Genomic DNA, 24,537 nt, shown 5'->3' with positions numbered 1-24,537 from the left:
GATCTCAGCAGGATGAAAACATTCTGGGGAAGCTAGTATGTGTATGTGTGCATGCAATGCTAATAGGTGGGTGGGTTGGAATTTAAAGGAAAAAAATAGAAACCAAAAGTACCAGGTAAGGAGGGCTTTCTCTCTATTTAAAAAAGTATGTAGAGAGAGGAGTTTATAAGAAAATGAAAGCAATCTGTCTGTTTTTAAAATATTTTTTCATTTTAATATGTAAGTAGTATTTAATTTGAAACTTTTTAATGATATTAGCAGAAACTTGTTTTTAATTTTTTGCTTTAGGTGTTTGAGGAGGTGGATTGTAGGAATTTAGATGCCAAGATAAATGATTCTTAGAAACTTAGTATACTTCTGTGTTGAGCAGTCTTTTCACTTGATCTCACTCATTGTGGAAAAAACCAATTTGATGTCTATTATGTAGATAGGTAACAGGACATGAAAGACTGGGAAAGGTTAATAACACTCCCAAAAGAAAAACTAAATAGATTTTCTTCCAAGTCAGCAAGGTTTCAGAGCCTGTGTATGAATGATGTGATAGCTACAGAACAGCAAGTGGATATGTTTAAGAAAATTATATGCATAAACCTAAAATTCTGAATAGAATTGTAAACAGGGAGACTCTGAAGTTCAAAAACAAAGGTGAAGAATTTTTAACAGACTTTCAGAGCAAGGTTAATGAGTAACAGATTTGGCGGGACAGCAAGACACCAGGAAAGTATTCCCTTCAGAGCTTGAGTTCACTCAGAAAATAGAATATTCCAAGTGTTAGTGAAGATTTCATCATTAAATTAACATGAACTCTCCACTCCATCTCATTCTCCAGCTCCTCATGCTTCTCATCTGTGTACAAGGATCAGGTAACTCTTCATTTTTTTCTCTCAAATACATTTGGCTAGAAATCAATGGCAGATAAATACCAGGCTGTAGTCCTTTCACTTCTATAAAGTTAGATGAACAGAACATTATGTTTGGGTCTGCTACGTCAGTCAAGTTGTTGGCAACTAGCAAACAATTTAAGTTGAGCACAATTGAAACAGTGACTTAGTAAACAGAGAATGAGAGAAAAGCAATAAGCATTGCTTCTGAAGTGAGCCCAAGTGGCTGGAACTGGAGAGACTGTGAACCTGCTAGAAGCAAATGAGGTCTTTGCAAAGTAGTTGGTTAATTAGTCAGTTATGCGTTATTTCTTGCAGCACATTTGCCTTTTAAGTTTGAGTTTGACATGCTTTGAGGCTCTTCTTGGTCATTAAAGTGTTTTTTATTGTTGTTGTTTGTTTTCCTGTTGTCAAATCTGTTAATTGTTCCCTTTGTGGATTTGTTTACTCCTGAGACACATTAAGGATTTAATAAATATTCAGCTTATGTTACTTTCTAGTCATTTAAAATTATTTGATTAAATAATAACTCAAGTCATCTAAAATCAGTTTGGTTCATGGTAAAAGCAATAACAAATGTTCTGTAGAAAGCTGGCAGAGAAAATATCGTAATAATTTCTATTTAGGGAGCTTTCCCCGGAAAAGTACATTTGAATTCAAATAGATAAATCAAACGCTGAATGGGGGGAGACATAAGCTTGTTGCCTTACAGCTGCGGAACCATTTGTTCCCGTGCCTTTCCCAGGATTTCACAGGGGAGTGCCTCAGCAAACTGAGACTGATGGAATGATATGGTCACTCCCCTTCAATGGATGGTTTCAGAACAATGACTCCATCCCCTGCGGTTACATGTGTGAAGGCACTGTAGTGCTGGAGCACAATGGGGACTTTCGGGAAAATAGCCTGCAGGCAAGTAACTCACAGACCTTGAGATTAACAAGCTTTACCTCCTTATTTGTTAAGGAATAAAAGCTCTGTGTTGGCTAATGGGGGTGGGGGGGTGCTCAGTCCTTGAGGCTGGAGTCTCTTCACCCTGCGCTGCCCTTCTTGCAAGGTTCCCACAGCTCATGTCATGCAGGACGCGACATAAGCTGAGGACAAAAAGAGTGTGACAGGCAGAGGAAACCAATATGTTCATGTTACTTCTCCTTAACTTACTTAAGCATCTGAAATGCAAAATGGAGAAGACTGGTATTGTCATCAAGTAACAGCATGTAGTGGGGGAAATAAGCATGCAAACAAACAGTGATGAGGGGTATAATAAGTACAATTACAGAAATTGAGTCTAGTTTCTTCAGTTCAGCAATCTATTGGTGAGCTTTATTCATATTGTTGAGAGTAGATGTAATTCATAAAAGGTCCTTGCTGTATACTATTCTACTGCGTAAATACCATAATTTATTTGTCAATTCTACTGTTGGTTTGTATTTGGGTAATTCCTTGGTTTTGAATATTACAAATAGTGCTTCTATGAACATCTCTCTGTACATGGGTTTTGAAGAGCATACGTATACATTTCTATTAAATATATACCTAGGAGTAGATTTGCTGGTCATCGGGTATGCTTATTTTCAGCTTTATTATACAGCCAAAGAGTTTTCTAATTTATACTTTCGTTAGAGTGTATGTGAACTGTGTTTTCTACACAACTGTACCAAGCTTGATATTGTCTGTTTTTCATGTTAGTCGTTCTGGTGTATGTGTAGTTCGGGTTTTAATTTGCATTTTCTTGATTACTAAAGAAGTTGAGCATCTTAAATATGTTTATTGGCCATTTAGACATTCTCTTTTGTGATGCGCATATTCAAATATTTTGCTCAATTTTCTATTGAGTTGCCTATCTTTGGTTTATTGATTTGTGGAAATCAATAAACACTACAAGTCCTTCATCATATACATGTATAGCAAATACCTTCTGTCACTCTGTGGGTTGCCTTTTTACTTCTGAGGCTGTATCTTTTGAAGGGCTGAAGTTATTAAATCTTAAGGTAGGCCAATTTTTAACTTCTATTTCTTTATCATTTCATATTCCTGAAAAGGAATAACACATCAAATAATTGTTGATGTGTCTTATTTAAGTAATTGCTGGCTACTCCAGGCAAATATATGTTCTACACTACTTTATTTTTAAAGCTGTGTTTCAGCTTTCACATTTAGATCTTTAATGCATTTGAAATAGATTTTTGTCTCTGGTCATGGTGGAGGGCAGTATATAATTTTCCACATGGACGTCATCATTTATTGGAAAGATCATCTTTTCCCCTATCCTATGCACTGTCTTTTATATTTGTCTATAAGTGTAATTCTCATAGAAGTAACAGATTTCCCAATTCAAGTCCTTACTAAATATTTGTCTTTCTGACCTTAGACTGCTGTTACTGTGGTATCTGGTTACAAAGTGGGAATCTGATGGAAATGTCTTCTTGCAATGGGCTCACTCTTGGAAGATGTAATCATACACATAGAAGCCCTCACAAAATTTACTCTAGAAGCTCTCAGTATAGTCAGCAGAGTCTGTCTTTAGTAAATACTGAAATGAGTAAAGCTGTCCGACAAAATAAGATGTACCTAGATATCACAGCTTCACAAGGGGCCAACTGTGCTATCATCCAAACTGAATGTTGTGTTTTTATACCAGGTAAATATGCTAATATCTCTTCTTTGTTAACACTTATGGAAACCCAAATAAATGCCTTAAGTGACCCAACCCCAAGCCTAGGCAACTTACTAACATACTGGTTTGGGTCTTAGGGGACATGGTAGAAAAAAATATTACTGATACTTGGACTGCTTCTCTTACTTTGTCTTTTTTCTTGCTTGTGTCTTTGTTTTTGCTGTGGACTATGTCTTCAATTCAGTCAATTGGTAACCAAACAAGTTATCTCCTTGCTATTGAAGACTCTTGCTGACTGCTCAAGGTACCTCACAAAAGAAGGTAGCATGTGAGATTGTAAGAGCTGGTCAGCATGGGTGGAGAGACTGCTTCATAGTGTGACTGCTAATCGAGCCACAAGCTGGACTGAGCTAGAAGGGATGTTCTTCATCATGTAAGTCTCTTGGAGACTGTTTTGATCTTAATCACCATGTGTCCTGATATAATCCAACACCCCTCCTCTGCTTCCTGGTCTGAGCTGGGTCTGAAAAGCATTCTGGTTTGCCCCGAGCTGGTCAAACATGTAAAGCAATTTCTAATACCTCATAGCAGTCACCTACTAGTACATATGACTATCCTTCCCCACTTTACACACACACACACACACACACACACACACACACACACACACACACACACACACCATATAATTCTCTGGTGCCTGCTAAGCAGCTCGGGGATCTATTTCATCTTGTGGCCACCCAAGACGTGGATCATATGTAAGTGTTCCTTAATAAACTCTAGTAATTACCAGATTGGAGCAGCCAGCCTCTTTCTTCAGTCTTTCCCCACCCTCCACTTACAGAGGTAGATTTTCAGTCCCATGACCTACCCCTGGCTCTGTGTGTATGAACATGGTGATTATGAATAAGTCTGCTATAAACGTTTGTATGTAGGTTTTTCTTGTGGATATAAGTTTTCAACTTATTTGGGTAAATACCTAGGAACACAATTGCTGGATCATATGGTAAGAGTATGTTTAGTTTTATAAGAAACTGCCGAACTGACATTTAAAGTGGCTGTACCATTTTCATTCCCATCAACAATGAATGAGCATTCCTATGTTTGTCCACATCCTCACATTTGGTACTGTAATTAAAAAAAATTTTTTTAGCCATTCTAATAGGTATGTAGTAGAATCTCATTATTGTTTTAACTAGCAATTTCCTAATGACAAGAGATTTTGTGCATACTTTTATGTGCTTATTTGCCATTTATATATCTTTTTTGGTGAGGTGACTTCAGATTTTTGCCTATTTTTAAAATTAAGTTATTTTCTTATTGTTTTTTGTATATTTTGGATACAAGTCTGCTTTGGTTGAATATTTATATCCCAAATTCATGTATTGAAATCCTAACCCTCAAAAGTTATGGTCTTACTAGGTGGAGCCTTTGGGAGGTGATCAGGTCACAAGGGTGGAGTCTTCATTATTGGAATTAATGTTTTTATAAAAGATCCACAGAAATTTCTAGTCCCTTCCACAAGGTGAGAAGTCTGTAACTCAGAGGAGAACCCTCACCCAACCATGCTGGCACCTACTGGTGGACTTCCAGCCTCCAGAACTGTGAGAAATAAATTTCTGGTTTTTATAAGCTATGCTGGCTGTGGACTAAGACAGTCTTATTATCAGATATGTGTTTTACAAATACTTTCTTCCAATCTGTGGCTAGTATTTATAGTTTCGTTACATTGTTTGTCACAGAACAAAGTTTATGAAAATAAAGTCCAACTTATCAACATTTTTATTCATGGATCATACTTTTGGTATAATATTAGGGTGGAACAAAAATAATTGTGGTTTTTGCAATTGTTTTTAACCTTTTAAACAGCAATTACTTTTGCACCAACCTAATATCTAATAACTCATCACCAAACCCAAGGTCACCTAGATTTCCTCCTATGTTTTCCTCTAGAAGTTTTATAGTTTTGCCTTTTTCATTGAAGTCTATAATCCATTTTTAGTTAATTTTTGTGAAAGTTAATTGTCTATATTAATTTTTTAAGGATGTGGGTGTTGTAGAAAGTTGAATAGTGTCCCCCCAAAATCCATGTCTATCTGTAACCTCAGAATGTGACCATATTTAGAAACAGGGCCTTTGAAGATGAAATTATGATAAGGATTTCAGGACAAAATCATCCTGGGTTATGGTGGGCCCTAAATCCAGTGACAGTTACCATTATAAGAAAAGAAGGGGACACACAAAGACACAGAGTAGAACACCATGTGAAAATGGAGACAAAGATTGAAATCATATATCTGCAAACCAAGGACTGCCAAAGATTATTGGCAACCACTAGAAGCTTGGAGAGAGGCATGAAAGTTAGAGCCTCCAGAAAGAACCAACACTACTGACACCTTGATTTAGGACTTCTGACCTCTAGATCTGTAAGAAAATAAAATTCTATTATTTAAATCACCAAGTTTGTGGTAATGTATTATAGCAGCCCTCAGAAAATAATCAGATACTCAGTTTTTCCAGCAGCATCGTTTATTAAAAAGACTATCCTTTCTTCTCTGAGTTGCCTTTGCATCTTTCTCAAAAATCAGTTGATGATATTTGTGTGGATCTATATTTGGGTTCTCCATTTTATTTCATTGATCTGTTCTTTTTTTTTTTTTTTTTGCCAATACTACACTTCATTGATAACTGTAGCTTTATAATAAGTTTTAAAGTCGGGTAGTGTCATTCCTCCAACTTTGTTTCTCCCCTTCAATGTTGTGTTGGCTCTTCCAGGTCTTTGGCCTGTCCACATAAACTTTAGAATCAATTTGTCAATATCCATAAACTAATTTGCTTAGATTTTGATTGCAATTATATTGACTCTATAGATCAAGTTTGGAAGAACTGGTATCTTGACAACATTGGATCTTTCTATCCATGCACATGGAACATCTCTCATTTATTTATTTCTTCTTTGATTTTGTTCATCAGAGTTTTGTAGTTTCCCTCATATAGACCTTGTACATTTTTTGTTAAATTTTTACCTAAGTGTTTCATTTGTGGGGGCTGTTAATGTAAATGGTGTTGTGTTTTTAATTTTAAATTCCACTTGTTCATTACTGACATACAAGAAAGTGATTGACTTTTATATATTAATCTTGTAATCCTATAACCTTGCGATAATCACTTAATAGTTCCAGAAGTTTCTGTTGTTGATTCTTTCAGATTTTCTATATAGACAATCATGTCATCTGTGAACAAAAACAGTTTTATGTCTTCCTTCCCAATCTGTATACTTTTCATTTCCTTTCGTTGCTTTATTGCATTAGCAGAGAGAGCTTTCAGTATGAAGCTTTTGGTATGTTAAAAGGTGTCATCATAGGGGTCATCATTGCCTTGTACCTAATCTTAACGTGGAAGTTTTAGTCTCTATTAACGTATGATGCTAGCTGTAAGTATTTTTGCTGATATTCTTTATCAGATAGACGAAGTTCCCTCTATTCTTTGTTTACTGAGAGTTTTTATTATGAATTGGTGTTAGATTTTAACAAATGCTTTTTCTGCATCTATTGATATGATCATGGGACTTTTCAAATCTGTTGATATGATGGATTACATTAATTGATTTTCAAATATTGAACCAGCTTTGCATACCTGAGATACATCCCACTTGGTCATGTGTATAATTTTTTATATATTTTTTTAAAACTTTGCTAATATTTTATTTAGGATATTTACATCTATGGTTATGAGAGATATTGGTCTACAGTTTTCTTTTCTTGTAATATTTTTAGCAGTTTCTTTTTATTCTTTTTAGAGTTTCCATGTCTCTGTTTACATTATTCATGTGTCAACTTTTCCACCAGAGATTTTAACATATTAATCATAGTTATATTTAATTCTCTGTCTGATCATTTCAAAATCTGTACTATATTTGAGTCTGGCTTGGATGCTTGCTTTGTCTACTTAGACTGTTTTTACTCTTGGCTTTTAGCATGCCTTGAAATTCTTTTTGTTGAAATCCAGACATGATACTTTAGATAATAGGAACTAAAGTAAATAAAGCTTTAGCATGGGTTTTATGTTAATCTGGCTAGGAGTTAGGTTGTATTTACTCTTTACTCTAGGTCTAGGTATTAAAACTTCAAATTCCTGTAGTTTCTTTGTTTTTGTCTCCCCTGTTATTTTTGAATTATCCTAAGAACCTTTTATTAGAGTTTGAGCCTTGCAATAATTTCAGCTGCAATCCACAGTGATTATGTTGGATTCCTATTGATAAGGTGGTAAAGAATGGGGGAGGGGAAGTATTTTTAAATCTTACAGTTAAACCTCACTCTTTTAGTGGGCGTGTATCTTCTGCCTGTGACCTTCACAAGTTTCTTATCTGTATTTTCCTCCCCCCCACACACACACTTAGATCAGACAGGAAAGCTAAAGGGCATTGGGTCATTGTCATTCCACTTACTTGAAATAAGGCCCTGGTAAAGTTATTTTCCTCTGGAGAATAGGACTTTTTTATGAAAAATGCACTTGGGTTATTTTGACATGGTTACTTTCCCCTCCCATGAGAAAGATAGGAGGTGATTTTTCTTGCTATTCATCATGAGAACCTGGTGGAGTTCCTGCTAGTGAAACCTATGGAATTTGTCTCCTCCTTAAGACTGGAGCCCTCAGGAGTTTGTCACCCTCAAGCTAGTTTATACTCAGTCTCCAGAAATGCATCAAAATTATCATTATTCATCTTACATTTGTTAATTTGTGTTTCAATTTTTGTACTCAATAGGTATTTTTTGACTAGATAGTATATGCTAGAAACACTTTTAGAAACTACATAGCAACAGTGAAGGAAATAGGGGAGTTCATTTTTCTAGTGGGGAAGAGAGGCAAATAAAAAGATAATTATAAAACAGAGGTAAGTGTTATTATGGATGTAAGTCCAAGGTAGTATTTTAGAAAGTACATTTCTCTTAATTCATACTGGGTTTTACTTTCAGATTCTTCACATGGGATAAAGCACAAAAATAACGAGACAGCTGTACTGGGAGAAAATGTGACAATTTTCTGCAATTTAACAAATCCAACAGATGTTCTGCAAATTACCTGGCAGAAGATCCAAGATTCTTTGCCACAAAACATTGGCACATATAGCAGTAAATATGGAGAAAAGATTCTTCCACCATATATAGATCGGCTGTACTTCAAGGTCATCGAACACAATTCCTCATCCTTAACTATCCGTGAAGTGACATTTGAAGATGAAGCCTGCTACAAATGTCTATTTAATGTGTTCCCATATGGCAGTCATGGAGGACAAATCTGCCTTAACATTATAAGTATATAAATGTTTTATGTGGAGTCAAAATTATGGGGATGTGGTCTTTGAATGTTAAGGTCCAGAGAAAGAATGTTAGAAAAGGAATGACTATAATAGAGTTCATCTAGGCCAAGTCCTTTATGATACAGAAGGGGGAGGGGGAAAGGAAGCCAATAATGGTTACATAACTTGCCCATTTTCACACAGTGCAGAACCAGGTGTAGCATTTAGGTCTTTCGCCCTCTCATCTAACTATTTTGCACTACACTGCCCTGCCTTAAACCAAGTGGGCAAAATTCATGAACCATAACAGGATTTTCACTGGGAAAAGAAAGGAAAAAGAAAAGAGACAGTAGAAAAGAAGAAAGAGGGAAGAAGACTCTAAGAAAATAAGAATTTCCCAATCTTCAAATTAAAAAATATTGAAGGGATAGTGATAGTGTCACAGTGTTCCCTCATTATTACAACTTTAAAGTATTGGGGATTATATAACATAATTTTAAGGTTGTCATTCAGATGGGACAGAGTTATGGGGAAAAAAACCCCTGCATTCAAGAGCATAGAATGATCACACACAAAGACCCAAACTGAAAACACTTTTGGAAGAAGTCCTCACATAATAAAAGGATAAGAGGTCAGGCAATGCTGCAAGAGATATAAGGGACAGGCATCAAAGAAAAATGAAAGGAGAAAATATTATCCAAAAAAAGAAAAAGAAAGTGGAATTACCAATTGTTTCCCTCAAATTTGAGAACAGTGTGTGTAAGAAATGAAATTATGAAATTTTGTCAAATGTGAGGAGAGGTATCTGAGAGGGAGATATTTTCAACATTTTGGTTTCATATACAAATTTGGGGAAGCTCGCCATAGAAATTTGGTGTGACATTTGTTTGTTTGTTTGTTTTTGCCTCAGCTGTATCTGAATTAAAAACTGAACTCCAGCCCAATCTTGGCTCTGAAGATTTTCTTAGGTTTATTCAGTCAGCTGTGGGAAAACCTGCTCCTCGCATATCTCTTTTCCCTTCACAAGTCTTGATTAATCCACCAGAGGAATACCTTGCGCACAATCCAAATGGCACGGTGACTATCACTAAAACGTACAACATCTGCTTGGAGACTGTGAGATCCCTAAAACTTCAAAACCTGATTGTGCACATGGATCATCCTCTAAGAAACAAAGAGAAGATTATTCCTCTGCCAGTCCAACAAGAATGTAAGTAGAAGTAATCATCGAAAAGGAAAAATATTTATCTTTAAAATTTACTACCAGAAATGTTTGTGTAATCATCTAGTTTTAAAAATGTAAATCAATATTGTACACATCCATGGTTAAAAGAATCAAATAATGATGTTACCTAACCCAGTCCTGCTTCTGGGGGTAGCTGCTCTTATATGGCATATTTTTCATTGTTTTTCCCTACATGCTTTCCCCTGAATTTCTGCCAGCGTTAATAAAAATTAGGCTCATTTACACCTTCTTCAACTTTTCCTCTTCCCGATATAATTGTTTTCTTTCCACTGTAGTTATTTTGCTGCTTATCTCTGCAACGTTCAACAGCATGGTTAAACCTGTTTTTTTGTATTATCCACATCGAAAGTCTCTCTTAGTTGTCCACTTCTCCTTGCCCACCTCATTCCCAAGCTCTGTCAGTTTGTATCTTCTGTTTCAAAGCCATAATTAAACAGGATATGATTTGCCTAAGGAATTTATTTAAATATTTAAATGATATAATTTCCTATAGAATTTAAATAATTTTTTATATTCCGCTTAACAATCTTTTAGAACTAGAACATACAGTCTGTATATATTTAGTGTAAATACTGGTATTTTGGGTTTTAATCTTCCACGTTGCTATTTATTTTATATTAACTGACATGTTTTATGTTGCTTTCTTTTTTAGAGTAATTATTTATTTTTATTTAATTCCCTCCTCTGTTAGTTTCTTAACTGTACATTTCTTTATCCTTCTGTAGGTGGTTGACAAAATAATAACACACATCCTTGACTACTAAAATCTAACATAATTTCGTACTTTTACTGCTTCCCAGATAATGCAATGAAATCATATCTACTCCCACCCTTTCTGCTATAGATTTTGTGCATTTTAGCTGTTTGTATACACATACCACAATATATTATTTTTGTTGTTCCTGCTATTTATAGTAATATTCCTTTAGATTTACCCTTTCTGTTGTTTCTCATTTCTTTCATTTTTTTTAAACTTTCATTTTTCTTCTGCCTAAAGAATTTTTTCCCTCATGTAGGTGTGCAGATTGGCAATTCTTTTAAATTTTTTGGTCATAAAATGTTTGAATTTTTGAAGAACATTTTTACAGAATTCTTAATTCCAGTTTGATAAGTTTTTTTGTTTTGTTTTGTTTTTTTTCATCACTTTGACAATGAATGGTATTTGACTGGCTTTTGACTTTCTGTTGAGAAGATATCTGTAAATGTTACTGGTGGTCCTTTTAAGTAAATGTCCCCATATCCCCTCTACTGCTTTTGATATTTTCTTCTTGTATGTGTTTTACAGCATTTTTATTATTTGCCTTGGGGTTGCATTTTGTGTATTTATCTTGCTTGCATTTCTCCAATGTTCTTGAATCTGTTGGTTAATGCCATTTATCACTTTTGGAAAATTCTTGGTATCATCTCTTCAAATATTGCTTCTGTCCCATTCTCACTCATCTTTTTCTGAGACTCTAATTACAAGTATATTAGAAGTATAAAATAATTAAATTAGATGTATTTTAAATTCTGCATGTGAGAATTCCAATATTTGGATCTTTTCTGGGTCTCTTTCTATGATCTGTTATTTTTTAATAATAGTTTCCAGCCAGTGTTGAATTATTATGTATAGTTATTTTAGACTGAATTGTAGATCTTGTATATAAATAATGCAGAGATAATTGAGTTTCTGAATGTTTTCTTTGTCATAGCTTTATTAATGTATATTTCACATTCTGTACAATTCATCCATTTAAAGTGTGTAATTCAATGACTTTTAGTATATTCACAAAGTTCATGCAGTCATCAGCAAATCAATTGTGGAACATTTTTATCACCCCCAAAAGAAACTCCATACCCTTTAAACCCTTGTACTTCTAGCCTTAGAAAACCATTAGTCTGCTTTATGTCTCTATATATTTACTTATTCTGTGTATTTTGTATAAATGGAATTATACAAAATTCTATATATTTACTTATTCTGTGTATTTTGTATAAATGGTCTTCTGTGGTGGATGTTTTAGTTGTCCTCCCAAGAGCATGTTTACTTTTAAAGTATGTTGTTGCAGTAAAGAAAAACTTCTAAGTAATATGGAAATATTGTCTTCATTTCCCATTGCTTATAATGAAATTAAGGTGGTTTTAAAATTCATATTGATCACAATAACCCTAAAACAAATTTTTAAGTAAACCAGCAAATTGCTGGAAGAATGCATTTTATCTAAAGTTATTTTAATATGTGGTATAGCAGTAATTTTTCCCTCGGCTTTCCACTTTTACTGCATCTTGCTTGGCCCTACAAATTCTTAATGACTTGGTAGTTCTTTGACAATTAAAACATTTTTAACAACAATGCTCGAATTTTCTTCATCTTCTCAGAAGCAGGATTGGTCCAAAATCACCTAGATCATTGTTGGAATTGAAACCTTCCCTTATTATCCAATTTTATACTGGCTATCACCTTTCAGCTTTCATAACTATATTTCCATAGTCTCTTTATCAACAGGGTTCTTATCACCATGTTCTGGAATTAATGTGCTTTGACCCCATTTCCAGGAGTGCAAGAAAGCACAGGTTTCCCCCTCATCACATAGCTTTACATATTTTCTATAGAGATAGAGAAGACAGCCTGGCTTCTCTGCCAACCAGAGTTTCCATCTCTTCTTCTACGAGGTATCTTCCTCCTTAAGAAAGGTACAAATTCTACTTAATTCTAGCATTTCCCCCCACTTTCTGGATCCTTTTATGTTGAGTATGACAGAATAAGCTTTGGGTGTCAATGATGGTGAGTGAATCCTGCTTATCTCTTAACCTATGATAATACCACCCATTATATCATAGATAATGGTATAAGTTGTCCAGTGGTATTAGTTAAATATTAAGTCTGTTTTCCTAATTATGTTTCATGGGAAATAAAATATTTTTTTCTTCAAGCTTATCATTGCCTTTTATCCAATATTTATTAGTCTCAAGGCTCAGAAGTGTTTCTTGCATTAGTTTGTCTCTTTTGAGGGTTAACCAACAACCATAGCAGTCACTGAATGTGGCATTATCACCATTTGTTCAATTCATCAGATAATCATTGAAGCCATCTATTAAGAATTCTTTTAGTAGCTGTGCCTGTAATAATATCATGTTGAATTATACGGTATTGATAATATACAATCATTTTATCTATAAAAATAATTTTATAAGGTTAAACCTAATATAAGCATACTAGATTAAACCTAATATAAGTAAGGGAATGTTATTCGAACATTATCAAGACCCAACTAACAAAACCTCCTGTCATGAAACTTCAGAGGAAAATTCTTTCTTGCTACACTTTGTAAAAAATATTTGGGACATAAATCCCTGATTCTGCAGAAATCTTGTATAAAGCTTTATTTCCCTGTTTTGTTGTTTTTGACTTCAGGGCTATGTTCACATTTCAGTGCCAAATTCTTCCCATTCAGCCTCCTCTACCCATTTTGCATGAGCCGTATTGTATCTCACTGAAAAAGAACATAGCTAAAACTAGAAACTGAAATAAAGTAATGGCTGAATAGTCAAAAATAAATGGTACTAAGTTCCTCAACTAAAACACATGCACTTTCTAAGACTATCTCAGGGAAGAAGTAATTGCTAACAATAATTTCTCTTTTCCTTCAACAGTAATAGAAAATTCAAAGTAGCTTTTTTTTTTGTAAAAGTAATGATTTAATGACTATAAGCAGGACAAAGCAATAGAATTGTGCTTCTTTTGCAGACGGGGGACAATGAAATGTTTAGCTACAATTTTCCCATACAAACATGAAACAATATTCATATAAAATAAATACCCTCACAAATAACTGATGGGTGAGGAACACACACCAAGTTCAACCAAAACAAAAAACACAAACTAACAGTTGTTGGGGTTATTCATATTTTAAATTCAACATGCTCACTCTATTTAAAAATTAATACCTATAGACGCTCATAATAAATCGCTTCTATTTCCAGACATTAGAGAGATGGCATGTGTCATTGTTTATACTGTAAAAGCAAATCTTAAATTTGAAATTACTGCTATACCACATATTAAAATAATTTTAGATAAAACGCCTTCTTTCAGCAATTTGCTGGTTTACTTAAAAATTTGTTTTAGGATTATAGTGATAAATATGCATTTTAAAACCACCTTAATTTCATCATAAACCACTATTGAAGACACTATTTGAAGACACTATTTCAAAATTACTTAAAAGTTTTTCTTTACTGCAACAACATACTTTAAAAGTAAACATGTATCACTAGAGAAAGTCAGTATTATGATTTACCAGTTGCTTCCAATGGAAAAATACTTTAGAATTAGAAATCCATATTAAAAATATTCTATGCCCATGAGGCTCAACTGTAGGGTGTCTGCAAAGGTCGAACCAGTTGGGAGGATATTAACAACCATTTCTGAATTCATGAAACACAATATTTTCTTTATAGTATTTATAAATATAACAGGAAACAATACTCTTTCCTGTTATGTCATGTACCGATATGGCATTGTACAACAAACATAATGCCTTCTGATTCTTACAAAAGCGAATTATTCAAACAAGTCAGTAAAATAAATGATAGTACCCGCTTTTAGACATACAGATTGTAAAACTGAAGTTTACTTTCTGTTCATTGGTTTTGTGTATCAACAGAGAAGTAAAAATCAAACAGGAATCAAAATGGCTACATATGTAAGAAATAGTTATTCACAGTGATACGGCTACATAGTTTGCGTTTTTCTATGCAGTCTTCTTTCTGTTTGTTGAATTTCCAGATAAAAAGCACTTGTCTTCTACATGTTCACAAAACAGCTTCATAACAAGAACAATCAAGGAGAATGTAATATAGGTGTTAGTTGAGAATAACGAACTATGGCCCAATGTTTATATCCACTGCAGAATATTTTAGTTTAATTTTTATATTATATCTAAGAATTATCATTGATAATCACAATGATGGCCTTTTGTTAAACTTAAGTTTCAATGAAAAATGTAAATTATATTCAGAAGGCTATACAGAAAGAAGTGGAGTTTGTGCAGTAGTCCCCCCTTACCTGTGGGAGATACGTTTTCAGAACCTCAGTGGATGCCTGAAACCACAGATAGTACCAAAACCTATATATACTGTTTTTTCGTATACATATATACCTATAATAACGTTTCATTTATAAATCAGGCACAACAAGGGATTAACAACAATAGCTAGAAAAATTCTAACAATACGCTGTAATAAAAGATATGTGAATACCATCTCTCAAAATATCTAAGCACTTGTCACACAGTGTGGTTGGCTGAAGCTGTTGCAGTTTGAAGTACAGCAACAAAACTAGCACAAATTTCTTTTTTCTTCTTCACAAATTCATGGATAGAAGATTTATTCTTACCATTGATCTTAGAAACCTCAGCATGTAATTTCTTTCTTTCCCTATTAAGTTGAGAACTTACCTTTTCACTTAAAGGAAGCACCTGACGGTTTCTCTTGGCCTATCTGAATTGCCAGCATCACTGCTTTTGCATTTTGGGGCCATTATTAATTAAAATAAAGATTACTTGGACACAAGCACTAATATACCCTGACAGTCTATGTGATAACTGAGATGACTACTACCGTGTTTCCCGGAAAATAAGACTAGGTCTTATAACATATTTCCCCGAAAATAAGACGAGGTCTTATATTAATTTTTGCTCCAAAAGATGCATTAGGGCATATTTTCAGGGTATGTCTTATATTTTCATGTACAACAATCTACATTTATTCACATACAGTCATGTCATCTTCTCCTGGAACATCGTCATAACATACTTAATGTGTCCATCTGGCTGATGATCTTAACTGGGGCTTATTTTTGGGGTAGGTCTTATTTTCAGGGAAACACAGTAAGTGACTAACAGACAGATAGCATATACAGCAGGGAGACATTAGACAGAGGGATGAGTCACATGCCTGGGGAGATGGAGGGAAACCCTGTGAGATGGCACGAGATTTCATCATGCTACTCAGAACTATGTACAATTTAAAACTTATAAATTGTTTATTTCAAGAATTGTCCATGTAATATTTTGAGACTGCCATTAACTGTTGGTAACTTAGACAGTGAAAGAGAAATTACAGCTGGGGGACTACTGTAATACAATTTAGGAACGCTGTGGTCAAAATGGCTGTAAAATTGTTGATACTTAAAATTTTACAGTTTTTATTTTTTCTTAAGAGTGCAGGCTCTGGAGTCAGACAGAACTGAATTTGCTTCCCAGTTTTGCCACCTAATGATTTTATATCTTTGGGCAATTTTCTTAACATCTCAGAGCTCCACTTTTCCCATTTGTATCTGATAATGGCACTCACCTAGTTGATATAAATAATCCTTATAAATTGCTTATTACATTGTTTAGGACATTAATCTTAAAAATTAATAATTATTATAAATTTATTTTCAGAGGTTATTACAAACGCTTTAGAAATTCCATTTAAGTAATTGGGTAAAATTTCATCAAGTGACTATATTATCTTTTGCTTAAACATTTTTAGATGGTTATATCTAGGTGAATATTTAGATGGTTATATCTTTTTTTTTGAGATATAACCTTAAGAGTGCTAGGATGATAAATATTATGTCTTCAATTTGAATATACATTAGTATATTTGTTTATAAAATGGAATGTAGCAAATAATCTCATAACATCAATTTGAATGTCAACAAAGCAATGGTGTATCAAAAGAGCACTGTAGATTAAAGGTACCAAAATGGCAGAACAGTGTATAAAAAAGAAGTATAGTCACAAAGAACATGTTTCTGGTTTGTGTTTTTCAGGTACTTCTGGTTCTGGTTATATTAGGCTGCTTGCAGTTTCTCCACTCATAATTTTTCTGTGTGCTTCATTTATCATTCTTTATATTGTTTGGAGAAAGAAAAAGTAAGTTGTGATAGAGAAGGTAGGTAAAATATGGCTAGTTTCAAATCTTAAAAAAAGGAAATTCCAAGGGCTCTGGCAAAATTTGTCATGGAAAGAATCAGCATGGAAAACTTTTCCATATGCTTGGTAATTCTTGTATTCAAGATTTATTCTTGTTCCAATGATACCTTAATTGGGATTGTTATAAAGGTCAGCTGCTAGTAATCATTCATGCTTATGGTAAACTGAGTTTAAGACTCTTTCTTGAGGACACATTTTGACAAGAGACAGCATATGAACTTCAGACAACTTGTGGATGGGTGCCCACTGAGTGATGAAAAAGGCTGAGATTGGAAGCTTTAGATCAATCTACCTGACAAAGTCACGGCAAGATGAAAGTGGCATTACTTTACAGGATGAATATAATAAAATATTGACTCATTTATTCAACAAATACCGTATTTTGCTATATATAATGTGGTTCCATGTATAACGTGCACCCATGTTATTAGCCCAAGCATTTAAAGAAAAAATCTTTCATGTTAATTTTTTAATTCAAATTTGTATTTGTTTACATTTAGGTACTTGTTTTTTTGTATTATAAAGGAATTTTAGCATTTATTTTTAACATATTATTGCACAAGAAATTTTATGTAACAAATAATTACAAAACACAAGAACAGATGCAAGGTACAAAAAATTTTATGTATCATTAACAGATTTACGATATTTACGCATCTCATTAGATTGGTGCAAAAATAATTGCAGTTTTTGCAATTATTTTTAACGTTTTAAACCGCAATTACTTTTGCACCAACCAAACAGAAGGCCAAGAACTCTTCGTACTGTAGTTGCTAGTTCATCGTAAATTCAACAAAACTGATTATCATATTTCAGGGTATTATTTTGCATATGGATATCGTTTTTGATTTCTAGAGTTACACTTTTATCTCATAAGAATAAATAAAAGAATTAAACATTTATATAGATAACGAAATTAGTACTACGCATTATAATGTGCATCCTTATTTTTTCCTCACAAATTTGGGCAAAAAAAGTATGCATTATACACGGCAAAATACGGTACTTCTGGGATGCCTATATATTGCTATGCATTGTTCTCAGTAGGGGAAACAGAGACACATCTAACACAGACCAGCTGTTTGCTTTCAGAAGCTTACTTTTCAGTGGGGAGAAGTAGTTAATGAAAAGATACCAAAAAACCCCCCAAAAAACCCAAAAAAAAAAAACCCCAAGAAAATAGAAAATACCGTGTAGTGATAAGTACTATTTAGAAAACAAAGCAGAATGACATAATTGAAAAGACTATGAGGCTAGTTTATATTGAGTAATCTTTCTCAGGAAGTGACGTTTAAACTGAGAACTGAATGAAAACAGAAAAAGTTCTGAATGAAGTTCTGGTGAAGAGTGTTCCCGTCAAAAAAAGGAAGTATTAATGTAAATCCCAAGGTGGGAGTGAGTTTGGTGTGTCCCAAGGAAAAATGTAAATGTCAGTGTGGCTAAAAGAATGATTTAGAAATAGAGATGGGGGCCAGAACAGGTAAGGCCACAGGCCTGGAAAGGTATTTGGGGTTTTACTATCTGCAATATCAATCCATTAAAACAAGGGAGTACAAGTACCTAATTTATAGTTTTAAAAGATCTCTCTTGCTGGAATGTGGACATAGTTTCCTGAAAGTCAAGAATGAAAGGGATGAGATTTTTAAGAGATGATTGCCATAGTCAAGATGGGAATCAACAGTGGTCTAGACTAGGATGGTAGCAGTGGGAATTGAGAGATGAAGAATATGTTTAGGATGACAAGATTTGCTGATGAATAAGATGTGGAAAAAGAGTGAAAAAGAAAATCATCCTGATGATTCTAAACCTTTTGGCATAGATGAAGAAATCTTTTACAAATATGGGAACAATCAGGGAAAGAAGAAATTTTGGAGGGTTCTATTTTGAACATGTTAATTTTTCAATGCCTATTTGATACCCAAGGGAATATGTCAATTACCAATGTATATGAATCTGAAATGTATAGTGCAGATAAGGACAAGAGTTATAAATTTGTGAATATAGTGGATATATTCACCAAAGGACAAATCATAAGTTACGACTATCACTATTGTGGAGTAAAAGTAACTTGCAAGTTCTATATTGGTGTACTTTTATACTGAACTAAGCATTGAAAAGATATTTTGATTAATCTTTCAATCAAGAGAATTTGAATCTGAATCTCCCAATTTTCTATTCATAGCATACTCTTACAATGGCAGTACATTGTAATGTATTGTGTTTGTCATAAGGGGAAATATTTGGGTTGTTTTCATCTATGGATACATCGATGTCATTACATGCCTAGGTCAGAGAACGTACGTGAAAGCCTGCTGAGACAGACTGAAGTGGAGACCCCTATGAGCCACGATGTTTCTGCACACAGGTAATTGGCAGCTATGTTAATTTTTGCTGTCAAATTTAATACTGAAACTTCTATATTTAATCATCCGTTTGGCAACAACAATTATGATTTTTAAAATAAGTGGAAACAAATGTTTGTTTATGTAATCCAGTTTCATGAACTAGTGGTTTCAAATGAGGCTATATTAATATCAATGTCTTCAAATGTTTCTATATATTCCATGATTCAGGACCCATCCCACCATCACCAAATAATGACTGCTTTGATTTGTGTTTTTTTCTGATTATTAATAAGTATGATTATGTATTTGTTATTCATCTATTTGTTAGTCATTTAGGTTTCCCCTTCTATGAAGTTCTTGTCTGTATCTTCATGTGATTTCTGGTTGATTGTCTATATTTGCAGAAATTCTTTATATCCTAAGTTCTTTACATACTAGATCTTGATTACTTCTCCTTATATGGCATTACTCTATTAAATTTATGCTATATCGTTAAAAGAACAGAGTCTTTAATGATTTAATATTATTAAATCCATCGATTTTTCACCTAATAGTTTGAGTTTGGGGTCTTAGTTAAGAAGTCCTCATCCACCTATTTTCACAAAAAATATAATCATATTTATTAGCTTCATAGTTTTCTATTTCATATTTAGGTCTTTAAACCTTTGTACATAATGTAGGATTGATATATAGTTTTAATTTTCATTGTATAGTGAGCTAGATTTCCTAACATCAGCTACTATAAAATCTCTTCTTCCCTTACTGATGAGCTCTACTTCCAGCTCTCACAGGTGGAACTTTCATGCCATTGTTCAATTTTTTGCTTCTTCATAATTGCGTATGGTTTTTATTACTATGGTCTTTTGTTATATCTTAAAATGTAGTAGGGAGAATTCCTGTTTTGTTTTCTAACTAAATGTGTCTATTCAGGGATACACAAACACATACACATCATAAAATAAGTTTGAGATCTTTGAAAAAATACAGTTGGAAGTTTGATTAGTCTTACATTGAATTTATATATTAATTTAATTTGGAAGTATTGATATCAAATTACAGTGTAATTTTATCTGCCCATGTATATATTCTCCATTTATTCATGGCTTTCTGAATGTCTTTTAGAAAAGTTTAAAATTTTTCTCTGTCTGTTTTGTGTAATTTTTGCTAAGTTAATTCCTTGGTACTTTTAATTTGTTCACTATAATAATTTTTAATAAATTTTTAACAAAATTTTTAATAAAAATTTCTAGTTGACTTTTAGTGGTTTAGGAACAGTTCTGGATGTTGTAAGTTAACCTGTACTTGGAAACTTCATTAAATTCTATTAATTCAAAGGTTTTTATGTGTTGATTAATGGTTTTCTATGTAGATGGTCATCTGTCTCTTGCACATAACGATATTTGTTGCTTCTTTCTTTCTAATACTTATGCCTCTTTTATTTTTTTATTAACACCTATTGGGGTGACAAAGGCTAATAAAATTACATAGGTTTCAAGTGTACCTTATCTATATATTGCACTATGTGTTCAGCATCCAGAGTTAGTTCTCCTTCCATCACCATATATTTGACCCCTTTACCCTCTTCTACCACCCCCTCTCCCCTTACCCTCTGATAATCACCAAACTGTTGTCTGTATTTATGAGTTTTTGTTTCTTTATTCGTTTGTCTTGTTCCTTTGTTGCCTTCAGTTTTATATCCCACGTATGAGTGAAGTTATATGGTTCTGTCTGACTTATTTCATTTAGCATAATAATCTCAAGATCATTCATGTTGTCAAAATTGGGCAGCATTTCGTCTTTTCTTATGGCAGAGTAGTATTCCATTGTGTATATATACCACATCTTCTTTATCTAATCATCTATTGAAGGACACTTTGGTGTCCTTCCCTGTCTTGACCACTGTATATAATGCTGCAATGAACATCAAAGTACATATATCTTTATAGGTAAATGTTTTCTGATTTCTGTCATAGATAGATACCCAGGAAAGGGATTGCTGGGTCATATGGTAATTCTATTTTTAATATTTTTGAGGAACCTCCATACTCTTTTCATAGCGGCTGCACCAATTTACATTCCCACCAGCAGTGTGTGAGGGTTCCTTTTTCTCCACACCTTCTCCAGCACTTGTTATTATTTGTCTTGTTGATGATAGCCATTCTAACTGGTGTGAGGTGATATCTCATTGTGGTGTTTATTTGCATTTCCCTAATAGCTAGTGAGGTTGAACATTTTTTCATATATCTTTTGGCCATTTGTATGTCTTATTGGGAGAAGTTTCTGTTCATGTCCTCTGCCCATTTTTTAATTGGATTGCTTGTTTTTTTGTTGTTGAGTTGTATGAGTTCCTTATATATTTTGGATATTAGCACCTTATCAGAGGTGTTGTTTCCAAATGTCTTCTCCCATTTGGTTGGTTGCCTCTTGTTTTGTTGATGGTTTCTTTTGCTGTGCAGAAGCTTTTTAGTTTGATATAGTCCCATTCATTTATTTTAGCTTTTATTTCCCTTGCCTTTGAGGTTAAATTCATAAAATACTCTTTGAACCCAAGGTCTACAAGTTTAGTACCTATGCTTCCTTCTGTGCAGTTTATTGTTTCAGGTCTTATGTTTAGGTCTTTGATGCATTTTGAATTAATTTTGGTACATGGTGACAGAGAGCAGTTTAGTTTCATTCTTTTGCATGTGACTTTCCAATCAGAAAAAATCTTTTTATGTTATTCAAGTTTGTTCCTTTTTTATTGATCTTTATTTTGCCTTTAGTTTTATTATATCGCTCTCTGTTACTTCATTGAATTCATTGCTTCTTTTGCTTAATCTTGGTATCTGATAAATTTAGTTAAGATGATAAATTAGTTTGGAGTGCTCCTTTAAATGTGTTCAAGAATTTTAAATGTCATTTTTTGCAAAGTTTTAAATTATTTAAGTGATTTCTTGTTTTCCAAATAATGTTTAAAGCAATGTCCATGCTCCATGATGGCAGGGATTGTTTTCCACCTCTCTGTTCATTCTTTTATATCGCAAGTGTCTAACTTTCAGGTTTTTAACTTATTTGTGTATGCTGTAATTGCTAACATAATAGCACTTTTTTTTCCATTTTATTTTTAACTTTCATATTTCATTTTAGTAATATTTTCCTTTTTATTCCTATGCTACTTTTCTTTAGGTTTAATATCCTTTTGCAGTTTGAGTCATATTTTATGCTCATGCTTCTGAATTTCCCCCTAACTTACTAAGGACAATACTTATATTTATCTTTAATGTCAATTTCTTAAACATATATATCTTGGCATAATTCTTACCTACCTTTTGTAATCTGATTTCCTAACCAGTTTGAATTATTTAATTATTTGTTGAATTATTAAATTGTTTTTAATTTTTGGGACCTTTCCTATTTTTTAGATAATTATACATTTTGATAAGTTATTTACCCTTTCTCTATATCTTTCTATGTAGCATCCTCCTGTATTCATTTTTCTGTTATCTAGAATGCTGTTTGCTAAAATGTCTTCAAGGAGAGTCTTGATGTAATAAATGTTCTGAGAATTATATGCTTGATAAAATCTGTTTTTCATTCTATAGTTTTATAATATTTTGTTCATAATACCTATTACAGAGTCTTTCAGTAGACTTTAAAAATTAATGAGGTCCAGCAAAACACCATCTACAAAATATCTACACATTAAATAAAAGAATACAGAAAGATTAAAAATAAAGCATTAGTAAAAGATAAATCTGGCAAAAATGAAAAATAATCTAACAGAAGAGTTAAATATGGTTATGAAAAACCATCTATAAGAATGTTTAAAGCACCACTATTAAAATAAACCCAAAGTAGAAAACAAATGTCCATTAATAGTAGAATAGATAAATAAATGTGGTATGCAGTATTTACAGAATGAGATAGTATACAGCAGTGAGAATGGATGAACTATGACTACGTGCCATAACATGGAAGAATTTTTCAAATCTACTGTTGAGTGAAAGAATGTAGATACAAATGAGGACATACTCTACGAGCATAATGCTATTTATAAAAATTCACAAGCAGGCAAGCCTACTATAATGCTAAAAGTAGGAGAGTGGTTAGAGGGTTGTGGTGACAGGAAGGGCAAGTAAAGGGACTGGAAGAGGCTCTGAAGAGCTAGTGATATTCCGTTTTTTGTTTTGCTTCTGGCTAGGTAAGTATGTTTACTCTATGACAGTTCAAGTTGTATACTTATGATGCATGTGCTTTTATCTATGAATGATGCATATAATTTAAAAATAAAGTTTTTTTAAAAGAAAATATACCTGTGTCGAATATTTATAAAAGAGAAAGTGGAATTCAAAGTTATATTTTTTTCCAAACACTTTGAAAATTAACTCATGGCCTTCTTTGCATACAGCACTGCCGTGTGACATTTAATGTCATGTTGATTCTTTTTTCTTTATGTGTCTGTCTCTTCATTTTTGAAGATTTCACAATTTTTCTCTTTGGTTTTCTTAATTTGATCTTCTTAATTTTACTATAATAATGTCTATAAGTTGGCTTTTTCTTATGTATCCTGTTTGACATTCCATGAGTCTTTTAATCCTTTCAATACGTGTATTTCACGTTTCTGATTTTTCTGAAAAAATTCAGTCATTTTATTATTTACAGTCCTTGGACTTACATCCCCATGGATCCTTAAGTAAAAGCTCTCTCCCTGCACCTTGTCAGAGGTGGCAGGAAAATAGAAAGGGCTTCAGGAGTTGAACATTTCATTAATCTGGTTGTCTTTTTTTTTTTTTTAAGAGCCCCAAACTCTGAAAACTTGTTAAAATCAGAAGAATCCTCATCATCAGTGCAAATGGAAGGAAATTCCTAGCAGTAAAGAAGAAAAAAACAAACAAACAAAAAAAACGACAACAAAAAGAAGCTTGAATATAGAATTTGATTCTGGATGCAAATAAATGTACATTTATTTTTTTAAAGGGTCTGTTGGTTAAATTCAGCATTTTTCATTTTCATAGGTCACATTTGGGGATACTGAAAAATATTTCTCAAAAATCTTCGTTTCCTACCTGCCTGTTCAGCAGCGCAGATTGTTAGTCCTCCCAGTGCTAATGCAGTTAATGCATGTCTCCCTAATCCCCCGCCCCATTTTCTTCCTCTCTCTGTATTTATAAAATAAAGAATGGAAAAAAGGTGGTTTTTGTTCAAACG

General features: G+C 33.3%; 1 protein-coding gene across 2 annotated transcripts; it reads left to right on the top strand.

Moving 5' to 3' along the window:
• The first annotated feature begins 550 nt into the window (after nt 1–550).
• Nucleotides 551–24,305, top strand: LOC109448998 (OX-2 membrane glycoprotein-like). Of its 2 annotated transcripts, XM_074331980.2 has the most exons (7): nt 551–863; nt 3,250–3,519; nt 8,472–8,810; nt 9,705–10,004; nt 16,843–16,945; nt 19,293–19,370; nt 24,127–24,305. In XM_074331980.2, the coding sequence occupies exons 1-7, from the start codon at nt 800–802 to the stop codon at nt 24,197–24,199; spliced, it is 1,227 nt and encodes a 408-aa protein (XP_074188081.2). In that variant the 5' UTR covers nt 551–799; the 3' UTR covers nt 24,200–24,305. The 2 variants fall into 2 exon arrangements, with proteins under 2 accessions (XP_074188081.2, XP_019590429.3); XM_019734870.3 differs by lacking the exon at nt 3,250–3,519 and having other exon boundaries at nt 580–863.
• The last annotated feature ends 232 nt before the right edge of the window (nt 24,306–24,537 follow it).

Source organism: Rhinolophus sinicus, chromosome 17, assembly GCF_057876585.1.
Source record: "Rhinolophus sinicus isolate RSI-liver-muscle chromosome 17, RSI-T2T, whole genome shotgun sequence".
Taxonomy (NCBI): domain Eukaryota; kingdom Metazoa; phylum Chordata; class Mammalia; order Chiroptera; family Rhinolophidae; genus Rhinolophus; species Rhinolophus sinicus.
Note: the sequence above shows the minus strand (reverse complement) of the source record. Positions and strands in the feature narration are given on the sequence as shown.

What these genes read in the sequence shown, in the direction of transcription:
- LOC109448998 (XM_074331980.2), top strand. Translation starts at nt 800, where the DNA reads ATGAACTCTCCACTCCATCTCATTCTCCAGCTCCTCATGCTTCTCATC. An exon ending in TCTGCCAGTCCAACAAGAAT is followed by an intron (nt 10,005 to 16,842) that starts GTAAGTAGAAGT and finishes TGTGTTTTTCAG; the next exon opens with GTACTTCTGGTTCTGGTTAT. An exon ending in CACGATGTTTCTGCACACAG is followed by an intron (nt 19,371 to 24,126) that starts GTAATTGGCAGC and finishes TTTTTTTTTAAG; the next exon opens with AGCCCCAAACTCTGAAAACT.